The 13622-nt window shown below is 61.7% G+C and overlaps 1 protein-coding gene across 2 annotated transcripts in view; it reads left to right on the top strand.

The window, feature by feature from the left end:
* LOC104859461 overlaps nt 1–12609 on the top strand; it is a 19023-nt gene extending 6414 nt beyond the window's left edge. Inside the window, exons 1-3 of one of the 2 annotated variants that reach the window (XM_010620077.2) lie at nt 2146–2748; nt 4748–4810; nt 11872–12609. In XM_010620077.2, coding sequence (XP_010618379.1) covers nt 2204–2748; nt 4748–4810; nt 11872–11929 — 666 coding nt within the window. In that variant the 5' untranslated portion in view covers nt 2146–2203 and the 3' untranslated portion in view covers nt 11930–12609. Of the gene's footprint in view, nt 1–2145; nt 2749–4747; nt 4811–11871 lie in introns of those variants that run through there. The other variant, XR_779387.2, reaches the window with a different exon arrangement.
* Nucleotides 12610–13622: the final 1013 nt, after the last annotated feature.

Genomic DNA, 13622 nt, shown 5'->3' with positions numbered 1-13622 from the left:
AGCGGGCTGTTTCTTGGCAGCAGGGCTCTTGTGAGGGAGGTGGGCAGAGGGCAGGGGCATTGTCCCCTGTCCTGCCAGGCAGCCTAGGGACCTCACCGTCAGAGCTCCTGCACCCCATGCCCGGTCCCTAGCACTGTCCTCCAGTGTCCCTGGGGTCCCAGCGCACCCCCAGGCTCTGTCTACCTCACACATCCACCCCCATCTCTGCCAGCTGTCCCTGGTGGTCTCCTCTCTCCCTGCCCCTCGCCGTCTCCAGCTCTGCCCCTCATTTGTGCCCCTCTCCCCTGGCCCATGCCCCCTCTCTGTCCTCCTGTCCCCCCTTCTCCCTCTGGCTGCCCTCTCCCTCCCTTTCTGGGGCCTCAGCCTGCTTTCTAAGACCGTCTGCAAGGTGGTGAAGGTAGAAGGGAGCGGCCACAGCCGCAGCCCCCCAGGGAGAGGAGAACAGGCTGACTATTATGGGCTGTCAGGTGCCATAGTTGTCAGAGTCCAGGCCGAAGGGGCTGCAGAGCACTCAGGGCTGCGTTTGCTCACAAGTCTGTGCGTGTGTGTGTGTGCGTGCGCGCCCGCAAGCATGCATGTGGCATCTTGCCCTGACATTGGCTCTTCCTCCCCTGCCCAGACACTTGGGTGACTGCTTCTGTCCACTTCCAGCGCTTTTTCCTGCCCAGAGGCTCAGCCTTGGCCCCTCTGCCCCCAGATGTTGCTGCTCCCTGCACCCTGTTCCCCTCCAGCCCCCCAGGCTCTGTCTGAGGTGGGGCCGGGGATCTAGGAAGCCTGGGGGCTCCAGCCAGGCCTTGGCCCACCTCTGCCCTGTTGTGAACCCGGGTCCCCAGATGAAAGCCAGGACCATGGCAGCAGAGCAGTGTTCGGGTGGGAGACTCCCGCTGCTTCCTCGGGGCCCAGCGTCTGTGACCTCTAGCCGTTCCTCACCTGTGCAGCGAGGGGCGTGGGCCGTGTTGTGTCTCTCTTCTGGGTGATTTGCATGTGCTTTGCATATATTAATAGTGCCTGCTAGAAGGGGGAGAGCACCACCCACACCAGCCTGGGCCCACCCACCGTGCCCACTGCCCTTGCCCATTGGCTGGAGCTGGAAGTGGAGGCCAGTGTACCTCGGGGAGGTGGGTGTGGCCCCAGGACCTGGACCGGCTGGGGAGGCAGTGATGGCCTTGCCGTGCCCTGTGTTCCTGCCGCAGAGGTGGTGCACGCCTGTGATCCCAGCACTCTGGAGGTGAGTTCCAGAGTTCAAGGCCAGCCTGGACTATGTGGAGTAACTCCTTTCGGCCCAGTCACCTGTCCCCACAGGGCCAGGTTGGGGTAAAGGTTGATAGCCTGGAGATGACCCTGGCCCACTGGGTTGTGACAAGATTCTGAAGATGGCCCAGACTGCCCTCCACCCCTGAGAAGACAGGATCAGAGGAAGTACAGCGAGAGCGAGGAGCTTAGACTCTTGGGGGGACACCCCAGTGGCAGATGGGCTTCTGATGGAAATCAGATGGAAGAGCAGCCAGAGCGCCCGCCCAGGGTCTGACACATACACACACCCCATAAACATACGGCAGGGTGGGGGGACAGGCAGATGTCTGGGAATCCAAAGACCCCATGATTTTAGGGTTTGGCATAGGATGAGGGGCCGAGGGGCCACTCCGAGAAGAGCTCTCTCTCCCTCACTCCACCTGTGGACCCCATTACCCTGGGATCCTCCCCCACCCCCTCTTCCTCCTCCTCTGTGAGAGGGCACACAGCGGGTCCGGAGGCTGGAAACCCGCTCCTGTCCCGCTCCCCGCGTCTGTGCAGGACAGTTTAGGAGCTGAGGCAGCAGGACTGGACATTGGTGGGGACTGGAAGCTCAGCGCTAGGAAGGGGGCTCGTGCCATACCCGGGGGCGGCTTCCCTTTGACCACTGGGCACCCTCAGGACCGTGGCTGTTGCAGGGGTGAGGGCGGAGCGGGGAAGCTCCTCTTCCGTTCCCCACGGCAAAGCTCCGTGTGAAGAGCTTGGAGCCGTGTCAGGGTGCTGCTGGGTGGCACTGGCCTTCCTCCGCCCTCTCTGGTCTGCCCCATGCTTGGTGAAGTACAGGGTGGGACTAGGCTTCTTGAAGCTCCCTTCTAGTTGCCGCGGCTCCACCTGTGTCCTCTCTCCTGCGATATCTCTGCTGGCACATGACGGTCAGCAAGAATGTTTCCCAGTTTTGGCTAAACCAGAAATGGGAGATTTGGGCCAAAGGACTACTGAGCCTGCGTGCACTTGTTTGTATCATACAAATGGCGCCTCCTACCTCGGAGGTGCACCTTGTCCAAATCCACCCTGCAGCCTAGAGGATGGATTTGGGAGCAGCTGGAGGACCCCGCTACCACCTAAATCGGAAACTCTTCTCCCACCCCAGCAAAGCTACCTTTGTCACACTCCATTCCACCCAGGGATGGAAATCCAGTCCGTGTTTTCCTCCATACGGCCTGTCCTGGCGGCTCAGCTCCCCAACTCCTCCTTCCCGGTTCCTGGCACGGGCAGCCGGGTCACCTGGCTGCCTGCATGTCCCGGAACGGAGCGACTAGACCCTGGAGAGGAGTTGGGCTGGACCATCCTTCCACCCCCACCTCTGGGGCATCCTCACCCCAGTGCGCTGGCTTCTTTACATCCCAGCCACAGGGCACACTGGAGACCCCAGACCTGTACTCGCAGGGGCTCCCGGACCCTGTTACCGCAGAGGGGTCCCTGCCCAGGACCCTTCCCTCCAAGAGCCCCAAAGAGGTATGTGTACCCAGGGCAGGAGGCAGGGGAGGGCCGTGTCTCGTGGTCCCCCAGACGCAGTGGGGGCGTCCCTGGCATCCTCCCAGAAGCCAGCAGCTGCCTCACTGGGGAGGGACTAAGGATGCATCTCAGCTCCCCCATACCTCCGTGCAGCCAGGCTCTCTGCTCCTCTCCCGGGCCATCCCCGCCCACACAGTTCCAGCACCGGCCAGATTGGCTGAGAAGTCCCCCATGCCTGTCCCTAGTGACTTAGAATTGGAAAGCGAGGGCCCTGGGGAAGCAAGGGCTCTTAGGAGGGATACAGACCCTCCCTCTGTCACAGGCAGGGCAGACAGGAAGGGGCTGGGGAAAGCTAGAAGTCATTTAGGTATGAAGTTTAGCTCTTCCCCTCTCTGGCTCATCCAGCAGCCTAGGGTTAGAATCATCCACCTTCCCTGGGCGTGGTGCCACACACCTGTAATCCCAGCACTTGGGAGGCTGAGGCAGGAGGATCGCTTTTGAGTTCAAGGCCAGCCTGAACTAATAATGAGACCCTTTCTCATCCCCCCCACTATTAATAATAATAGTCTGGTTCCGTGCCTAGACTGAGACAGACACTGAAGAAAATTTTGTCCTCCTAGCCAATTGCATTGGCCTTGGGAGACAGTTTATGCTGGAACTTGCAGTGGGAAGAGGTTAGACTTCAAGCAGAACTTCCCGGAGCACAGAGCTGGCAGGAGGGTTGGGAAGGAGTTTACCAGTGGGCCAGGAGCTCAGGCGCTGGGGTCGGGCAGATCAGGGTCGAATCCCAGCCCTGCCATCCCTGTGCACCTGTGGTCTGAGGCGAGTTGCAATCAAGCCCTGTGACCTGAGCGTGTTAGTGGTGGATTCTTCCTAGGACGGCTGCCGATCCATGAGGAGGTGAGGCAGAATCCGGCTGCTTTGTGACTTTCAAGGCCCAGTCATGTGCTTGTCTGGCTCTGCCCCCTCTCGTCCGGCTGGGTCATGGACGGGGCCTGCCTTCCTTGGCAGAGGGATGGGACACCTGGGTAGGAAGGAAGCCAGGCCTCCCAGCTCCTGCCCCCCATCCACCTGGCCCCGTGGCCCTGTCCAGGAGCCCCCTGGGGCCAGATCCATTAGTGACCATCCGTGATTTCTTCCCTGCTCAGTATCCCAACATCTGGGGATGCCAGCTGTTTCTCCCTGGGATGTCCGCGCCTTGGGTAATCAGTGGGAAAATTGGAAACGAGGTTGGCAGAGTCTCCGCCGGACGTGCTGTGGATATGGATGGGCCTACGCCAGCAAGGGAGGCTGTGCCCAGGATGCCCAGGCCACAGTCCCAGGAAGGGGTCTTAATGCCACCCGCCTGCCTGATCAGGGCAGGGCCGAGAGGCGGAGCTGGCTGGAAGGGACTGTTCCAAAAGATGGGCCCGATGGCTGGCTGCGGGCGCCCTGCCGGGCCAGTGGGAGCAGGCGAGCGCGCGTGTGTGTGAGCACCCGGTGCCCTCCATGCCTGATGCCCGTGTTCCCTCCAGTGCAGGCAGGGCAAGGGTGACGGGGCAGGTGGGGGGCGTCCTGGGGACAGGGATGGCAGCACAGCAGTGGTGGATGGCAGGTCCCCCTGGCTCCGAGCCCCTTGCTTTTCAGGATGGGTGACACTGGGTGGGGGCAGAGATGGGCACCCCAGGAATGGTGTGCGCTGGTGGTTTCTGGGAGGAGAACCAGGCCCACCTCGCTGACTGTCCTGTCCCAGCTCTGGGAAGCGCATTTTCCATGTTGTCCTGCTGTCTGTCCTGTCCTGTCTCCCGCTGCTGTCCGCCCCTCCGTTCCCACTCCTCCAATACCCAGTCTCTATCCTGTACCCCCTGAGACCCTGATGACCCCAAGGGACAGCTCCTAGGCTCTGTCCTTCTCCCGCCCCCTCTGGGGCCCCGCCCCCTCTGTCCAGCGCCCTCCTCCTGGCCCCGCCTGTCCTCGGGCGTTCATTCACGACTTTCCTCCTTTCCTGTCCCTCACCCAGGGCTCCAGCGAGCGGCGGGAGGGAAGCCTGCAGGACTGTGCTCCCTCTGTTTAAAGTCTCCAGGTTAGTAAGCGGGGCAGGGAGGCGCCTCCCCCCAGTCAGAGCCCCTCCCCCGACCCTGGGGGGGCACCTTGCCTGACAGAAAACGTTGTGCACGCGTGAGCATGTGTGTGTGTGTACATGTGCTTGGTGTGTGCCCGTGCTGCAAAGCCCCTTTGTGGTCCGGGGCTGGGACAGGGCAGGAGGCAGGGGTCCCCTGCGGAGGGGCTGGTGGCTTGGGCGGAGGACGCTGTGTTCCTGTGCTGGCCAGAGCTAGGGGATGCGTGGGGATGGCCACCTCCAGCCCCGTGCAGGCTTGGTGTGTAGGTTAGAGCAAGCCTGTGAGCCGAGGTCGCTTACACGGGGATTCACGAAAGACCCACTGACTGTCCTCTGGGTCAGCCCCCACCCAGGAGGGGACTGCGGTGGCCCAGCCAGGGACCCGCCCTCTGGGCTTGAGCAGCAAGGGTTCAGGGGCCCGGCTGAGCAGCCCCGACACCTCTACCTGGGGCCTGGCAGCTGACTGTGGGGCCCTGTCCCCCGGAGGAGGTGACAGTGTCTGCTGGCGCCCCAGCAGCTCCTCTGTGAGCCCTGTCGCTGTCATGTGTGCCCCGGCCTCACGGCACCCTTGCGGTGACCCCACCCGGCAGCAGTGCCTGGGCCGGGTAATGACGCTGGGCTCATTGTCAGGTTATTTCAGAGGCCAAGTCAGAGGGCGACCAGGAGCCCAGCGGGCGTGGGCGTGGGCGGAGGCTGGGCTTGGCCAGGGCTGGACACCGAACTCAGGAGATAGTGGCATTCCAGGCCCCGTGAGACCTTGGACGAGCCCCGTCCCCCCAGAAACCACATCGTTCCGGCCTGCAGAGAGACAGGGACCCCTCCACACACACACCGGCAGGCTGGCGAGAACAGAAAAGGCAGGGCGCTGGTCTGGCACCCACCCTGTCCTCGGGCTTGGGCAGGCTGCACTAGGGGCTGGTGGCACTGCCCACCTCCACCAGTCAGGCCTGGGGAGCCCTGTCTTGGGGTCAGGCTCCAGCCTCCATCCCAACCCAGGTGGGAGGCTCTGCCACTGTGCCCAATGCTGTCACTGTGATAACTTTCTTTGTTTTTTGAGACAGGGTCTCACTGTGTGTCTGGGCTGGCCTGGAATTTGTGGCGATCCTCCTGCCTCAGCCTCCCAAGCTCTAGGATTACAGGCCTGCGCCACCTCGCCTGGCCTCCTGATGGCTTTTTAATAGCTTTGCTCTGAGACAATGTACAGAACACTCATTTGTCTGCCTCTTAATTAAAATTACTGTTTTCCTAGAAGAGCAATGGATCCCTCCTCCCTGTCCTCTCCTGCTGCCACAGGAGTAAGGCAGAGCCACAGGAGTCCCTAACCCTTTATCCCCTGTCCCTGGTAGTCGCCCCCTCTCCACAAAACAGCAGGGTGGGGTGGCCCAGGCCTAGAGTGGGGATGTTGTCTCTCATTCAGCCTTTTCTAGATTATCTCCAACGATGGGGAGCTCAGTACCTCCCAAGATTTACTTTTGCTGGGAGGATGGGGGTTGAGATAGGCTCTCACTCTGTCAGGCTGGCCTTGAAGTCACTGTGTAGCTCCGGCAGGCGATCCTCCTGCCTCAGCCTCTCAGTGCTGGGATCACAGATGTGCGCTCCCTGGGGTGCTGGTTTCAGGTAGAAGCCACCATGTTCCCTCTGTAGCTTGGAGCAGGGAAGAAGGATGCAACGGGTAGCGTAGCGGTGCCAGAAAACCTGTCACCAGTAACTGAGAAAGTGCAGGTGATCAGCGTGTGTCGCGTGTGTATGGCCACGCGTGCAGTTCATTTCCTGCTCACCAAGGCCCCTGGGCTGAAGGCTGCTGCCACCTCCACTGGGGAGCCGGTGGAGAGACCTAAGGGGGTAAGCAGTGCACCCCAACCCCAGCGCTGCCATCAGTCCAGCACCTGCCTTGTGCTGTGGGTGGAGTAGTTTCTGCCTCTGTCTGGACCCCTGGTCTCCTCCGTGGTCCGCGGGGGACGCCTTCTTCGCCCAAACCCGCTCCCCCTCCGGAGCTGACCTCTGGTGGCCAGGCGGGGGGGCCCACAGCCCCAGGAGACCTGGCCTTTGCTTCTCTGTGCCTTTGCTCTGTGGTCCCAGAACAGCGCCTGGCATATGTGCAGTTGTGCAGTCACTCAGCAGTTGGCACCCGCCAACTGTGTGCAGGACGGAGGTCAGCAGACACGGGTGGCCTCACTGTGCGTGGCCACGTTGCCACCTCCCTTTACCACCTCCTGTTTCTGCTACTGAAATTTGAAGGCACAAAACACCACTAGCCAAACCTAACCTGATCGCCATGTGGCCACAGCGCGTTCCTGGTTCCCCTGTGTTTTGTTGACCTCAACATCTAGCCTTGCCGACCCTGGCTTAAGTGTGTACTGGTTGTTTGTTGATCGACTACATGATTACACATCTGCCACACGTGGTACCAGAATTGTCTTTGATTTGCCACTGGGGGAGCTGAAGTCTGGAGAGGTAGAACGACTTGTCCAAGGTGCCACTGACGGGACATGGCCGAGGTGAGATGTGGGCTTTGTCGTGCTGCGCCCTTCTGCCTGCTCTCTGGTCACCTGTCTACAGGTGACCCGCGGCCCCTGCCATCACTGGGTGACGTGGAGCCTTGTGTGGCTGTGGCCATCCGATGTCCTGCATTCCTCGCCTGTGGGGAGGCGGGAAGGGACTGGGCACCCCTGTCCCGCCACACCCCTCCCCCTCCGCTTCCGGTCCCCTCGCGGCGTGGTGACAGGTGCCGAGCTGCAGAGATGACAGCGTGCTCGTCCCCCGTAATTACTGTCTGATGAGTCGCCAGAATTAGCCTCTGCGCAAGCACGGGATGGGGGTGCAGACACCGCGGGAGCAGCGCGGGAGGGGCGGAGGGAGCGGTGGAGGGGGGCAGGGCCAAGCAGAGCAGCCTACAACCCGAGGGCAGGAGAGGGGCTCTGGGGCCTCCCACCGGTCTCTGGCTGTGGCGCCCGTTGAGGAAGGGACCTGAGAGCATTGGGCTATACAGGTAGTGAGCTTCCCGTTCCTGGAGGTATCCAAGCCCCAGCTGGCTGGCATGGGTGGACAGGGAGACCCTGCAGTTTCACCTCCACACAGCCTGGGGACAAGGGAGGCTTTGTACCTGCCAGGCATGGAAGGGAGCTCTTGGAGCTTCTCCAAGACTGCTGCCCCCACTTCCTGCCCTAGCCCAGGAGCCTCTGCCGGGCTGGGAGGGACCTGGTGGCAGAATCTGCATCTGTCTGGGGGCCACAGGGTGTGGGGAGAGAATGGGATCTGGCCGAGAACCCCCACAGTTGAGATCAGTCCCCTCCCTTTGTCCACCTGACCGCAAAAGGCTTCCCCTTCCTGAGCCTCAGTTTCCCTCCTCCAGCAATACCCAGAGCAAGGCGACCGCAGTGTCAAGTGGCTTGGGGTGCAAGGCCTTGGGGAGCCATGGTGACCGTTGACCATGAGGGAGCCCGGGCAGAGCCTGCCCAGTGCGTCTCTCCGCCTCCCCCCCTGTCTTCCACAGCCCAGGGACACTGACCCTGAGCGGTTACCCCAGGTGAGGGCCACAAGCCCTGCAGCCAAGCTGGGGGCCCCCTTTGCCCCCTCCAGGGGTGGTGCCCGGGGAGGGACTGCGCACCTGTGCAGGTGTAGCCCAGGTCCCGTGGCAGAGTGGCCGCAGTGACATCACAGAATTGCTTAAGCTTTGGTCCTAGTGATAGGCCCCAGCCCAGAAACGCTGCCCTTGGCCAGGTGCGAGGGGGAGGTGCCCCATGGGAGGTGTGGCTGGGTGCTGAAGGGGTGAACTGGGTGCCCCTGCCTTTCAGCCTGAGCTGGAGCTGCACTGACCCAGTCTGTGGGACTGGGCCAGCATAGGTGGGTGGCTGAGGGTGCAGGAGGAGCTGGGCCACCACACTTGTGTAGGAGTCCGGTCACTGGGGGCTATTGGCACTGTCTCCATGCTGGGGTCGTGGGGATGGAATGAGGCTGGACCCAGGAGGACCGGGCCTCCCAGGAGGGCCCGAGAGGGTCTGGGCACAGCCTGGTCTTCTGCCCAGTATTTTGGTTTTTTTGAGACAGGGTCTTGCTGTGTACCCAGGCTGGCCTTGAACTTACTGCAGCCTTCCTGCCTCAGCCTCCCAAGTGCCGGGATCATGGGTGTGCACCACCATGCTTGGCCCTCGATGCATACTGCCCTTGATGAATACTGTATGGACACCCACACGGCTTCCCTGGTGACCCAGGGTGACTGGTCTGAGGCCCCTCCCCTGTTCCTGCAGCCTGGAGTCTCCTGTGAGGACCGGCGGCCCCGCCCTGGCCGTGCCCCTGCCGGACCCAGCTTTCAGGGTGCAAAGGAGGCCCCTGTGCTCCCACACTGAGCCCCCAGGGGGCAGGTGCCCAGGCAGCCTCCCCGCCCTCGCGAGCTCCGCCCTCCCCAGGCTCCTGGCTCCTTGGAGAAGGAGTCGGCAGGACAGAGCCCGCGCGAGAACAGGGCACCGAGTGGGCACACGCAGGGCTGTTCCCAGCTTTGCCAGTTCCGGCTTCAGACTCGCTTCTCCACCTGCTCTTTGCCAGGGAAGCCAGTTAGGTGTCTTCCTGGGGAGCTGAATGCCAAAGCCCACCATGAGGAATGATACAGCCTGACAGCAGTCACAACACCAACAGCTGCTCAGGCGGGAACTGGGGTCCTCACCTCCTCAGCCCTGATGCCTTTGTGCAGTGTACAACCTGAACACCTGTTTGAGAGGAGTTTTTGTTTTTGTTTTTTAAACAAACGAGCTGACAGAGGCTCCCAGAGGCCCCTGACCTCCTCAAGGTCACCTAACTCATCAGTTGGCAGAGCAGGGTTTGAGCAGAGCTTGCCCACCCTCAGATTCACTGATTTTTGGTGCTGTTACAGCTCCCAGGCTGTGTGTGGGCGGACTGGCGTGGGGGAGGAGAGGGAGGGCTGTGTCTCAGATTCTGACTTGGCTGTTTTGGAAAGAGAGGGTCGGGTCATCCTGCTGGGATCCCAGCTTCTGCGTGCTGGGCTGGGCCAGGGACAGCGGAGTGCCCTGCGCCTGACCCCGCAGGTGTGTCATTGTCATGTGGTGTCTGCCGGGGCCTGCAGAGGGCCCCTGACAGCTGCTTTCTGAGAGGCACCACAGCAGGATGGAAAAAACCCTGTTCCCAGGGCTGGGACACCTGGGTCTCGCTTCTGGCTCCCCTCCAGCTCTCACAGACCCAGCTCTGGCTGGAGCAGGGGTTTTGGGCACCGGCAGGGTGGCAGGGGCAAGGTCTGGCGATGTCTCTTTCCTCTTCCCCGCTAAGGGACAGGAGTTGAGGTGGCCTCGCCCTCCGGGGCCACGACAAGTGACAGCAGCCGGTGGCACACAGCGTGGGGAGCCGAGGTGGCACCAGCCAGAGAGGGCACTGAGGCCAGGCCTGGCATCTTTGCCCCCAGCCCCTTCCCCCTCTGGAGGTGGTTTTGAGGTCTCCACACCCCCTCTAGTCCCATCCTTCTGGGTGGATCGGTCCCCATGCCATCAGGGAGCCCCCCCAGGCTGCAGGAGGGGACGGGACTGGCCCAGTTCCTTGGGAAGCACCTGCCGCCCGCCCCTCCTCTGGGCAGGTGAGCCCCCACCCCTGTGAGGCCCTTTCCTTAGATTCCAACTCATTTACCCGCTAAGTGGCCTTCGGTGGGTTTTAAATCTGTGCAAATTGGTGTGCTTTTCTGCCTGCTGAAGCGGTGAGCGGCAGTGCCCGCATCCTCCCCTGCTCCCTCCTGGGCCCTGTTGTCACCCCCTCCCCAGCCGGCCCAGGGCCTCAGGCCACCCCCCTGAAGGGGTCCACATGGTGACCCCTGTGCCACTGCCCATGGTGGCTCTGAGGACCAGCTCTGGCCGTGGAGAAGGGTCTGGGCTGTCACCGGCCCAGGGGTCTCCTGATGCCCCCTGGCCTTGCTTAGCTTCCCTGGCACCTGGTGCCCAGGCAGTGGGCTCTGCCAGCCTCTTCCTCTCCTGTCTTCCTTCTTAGCCCCGGGGGGCTGGTCCTCCTTGCGGACCTGGTGATGCCAGCTTTCCTGGCCTTGCCCTGTGTTCCCTGGGCCTGCATCTCTGGACACCAGGAGCCCCCCTGTTGTGCAGCCCCTCTCCCCATGTGTTTGGCCCTTCCCCACCCCATCTCCCAGCCCAGGAGGGCTCCCCCGAGGTGGCTTGGCACCCAAGGCATGGTGCAACCAGAAGGTGGAGAGTCTTGGGGTGCAGTCTGGGGGCCCCTGGGTGGGAGCTGGGCTCAGACTCCCTCTAACCTTGGTCTAGAGCTTCCTCCTCCCTCCAGTCTGCACCCCGCCAGGCTCAGAGTCCCTTGTCCAAGTGACAGGGAGACTCAACAGGGCTCCGGGCATTAGCAATTTGGGGGGCTATTACACAGGAATGTTTACAGAAAGGCAATTGCCCGGAAAATGACTTGGGTTGCTGCGGTGTGAGGCGGAAAAGCTGGTTTTAGAAAACACACAGATGGGCCTCTGCTCAAAGCACCCACACACAGGTGGCCCGGTGAGAGGCACGAAGCCAGGCACCCGAGTCCCTCACTGGGCAAGGGCTGGGGCACGGCTCCCGGAACGCCTGCCAGGCTCGAGTGGGCGGGCCCCTAGGTGACCTCTGACCCCTGGGCTGCACAACCAGGGTGACAGCGTCTCGGGCTCCTGCTGTGGCTGCGGAGGGGTCGGAGGAGCTGTGCGTGTGCGTGCGTGTGCGTGTGTGTGCGTGTGCGTACCAGGCACTGTGGGGTCCTCTGCCCTCCAGCGATCGCACTGTCCTTGCCCTGCCCAGGCCCGGGGCTCCTGAGCTGACGCCCCTGTAGTCGGGGTCCTCGACTGACTGTTGGTCTCCCCGGGAGGGACCTTGTCTGGCCTCTCGGGCACCAGGGACAGCAGATGGGCGAGGTGGCCCGTAGGGGCTCCCCAGTCGCCGGGGTCTCCCAACACTTTGTCCCCTTTGTCTCACGCCGGCCTTCTCCCCCACCGCTGCTCTCTGTTCCCTCCTCTGAAAATGATGTCCTGTGTGAACATCACCCAGCCAGCGGCAGCCAGAGGACAGAGGGGCTGGTGACATCCGGGGGAAGGATGCCAGGTAGGGACGGCCTGGCAGCTTAGCAGACGGTGGGCCGAGCTGGGGGGATCTTCGTTCTCCTGAGGAGTGACAGTGATCGCATGTAAAAGAACGCAGTGCGGGATAAAAATAAATCTGGCCCATAAATAAAGGTGGAATTTAGAATCCGTGGAGCAAGTAACTGTCCTCCCGGGTGGCCACCTGCGCCTCTATCCGCGGTCAGCCACTGGGGGGCGCCCGCCGCCTCCCGATTTGCTGGGCTGAGCGGAGGGCGACAAGGGGGTGAGGGTGGGGGCCGGCTCTGGGTCCCTGCCGATGTTCCCTGTGGCCCCTGATGGCACCTTCCCGCATCTCCCCGGGAGAGCGTGGCCTCTGTAGGCTGGGGGAGTGAAGTCTTCTAGGACAGCTCCCACTTCCCACCAGAAGCCCAGGTTGCACCTCCCTGTCCCTGTGGGCCCGGCAGAAAAAAGTTGAATCCGAGGACAGCCCAGATGTGGAACCCCTGGGTCCCCTAAACCTCGGAGTCCTTCCTTGTTAATTAAAGCCAATATCTGGAAGATTCTTTTTAATTTTTAATATTTTTATTTGCTTGTTTTTCGAGACGAGGTTTCAATATGTAGTCCAGGCTGGCCCTAAATTACTATGGAGCCCATGCTGGCCCAAACTCATGGAGATCCTCCTGCCTCAGCCTCTTCAGTGCTGGGATGACAGGCCTGTGCTATCACACCAGGCTGGAAGGTTCTTTTTTTTTTTTTAAATTGGGTTCCTAAACTTTTCCATTCCAAGCCCCACCTTGCCACAGCCCCTCTGAGGCAAGAAGCAGATATCACTCTGCCCCTTCCCTCTCTGCATCTCCCAGTGCCAGCTCCTAGCTGTTTTCCCTGCCTGGGCACCTGGGTGTGAGGGCTGCCTGCTGTCCACACCTGCTCCCTGCAGCCCCTCAACCCGCCCTCATCTGCCTGGGAGAACAGGGTGAGTCCTGGAGTCCCATCAGTCCCTGCAGCCTCAGACCCATGCGCACCGGGTGTGGTAGTGCACGCCTATAATCCCAGCACTCGGGAGGCAGAGGCAGGAGGATCCCTGTGAATTCAAAACCAGCCTGGGCTCCATGGTGAGTTCCAGGTCAGCCTCAACTACATAGTGAGACCCTGTCTCAAAAAAAAAAAAAAGTGAAGAGGGGGGATGGGGGGTAGCTCAGTGGTGCCTCATCTGCCTGACAAATGCAAGGTCCTGAGTTTGATCCCCCGTACCAAAAAAAAAAAAAAAAAAAAAAAAGAGAGAACCCTAAAACAGGCAGAGTGGTGCACGCCTGTCTCCCCAGCACCCTGGGAGGCTGAGGCAGGAGGGTTGTGAGTTTCAGCCTAGCCTGGGCAGCTTAGGGAGTTAGGGAGATCCTTTCTCAAAACTCAGTGAGGAGGCTGAGGAACAGATGACTGGGGGACTTGGGGAGACCTGTGCCCTGCAGGGGGAGCAGCAGAAAAACAGGGAGCCGGTGGGTGCGGGGCACTGTGGTACAGTGGTCAGTGCTGTCCCAGTACTGACCGTCCTCCGCCCACCGAGGGCTGTGTGGCCATCACAACCCTAGTAGATGACAGGTCGAGCCGGACTGTGTCGCTCCCGTGGCTTGGGGTGTCACGGGGCTTCTGAGCCTCGATAGTGATCTCTGAAACAAGGGTCACAATACCTCCCCCCACACCTCAGCCATGGGGGCGTGTGTG

This window comes from Fukomys damarensis, unplaced genomic scaffold (assembly GCF_012274545.1).
Source record: "Fukomys damarensis isolate Sample0158 unplaced genomic scaffold, DMR_v1.0_HiC HiC_scaffold_13, whole genome shotgun sequence".
NCBI lineage: Eukaryota > Metazoa > Chordata > Mammalia > Rodentia > Bathyergidae > Fukomys > Fukomys damarensis.
This window is presented reverse-complemented; position numbering and strand designations above follow the sequence as displayed.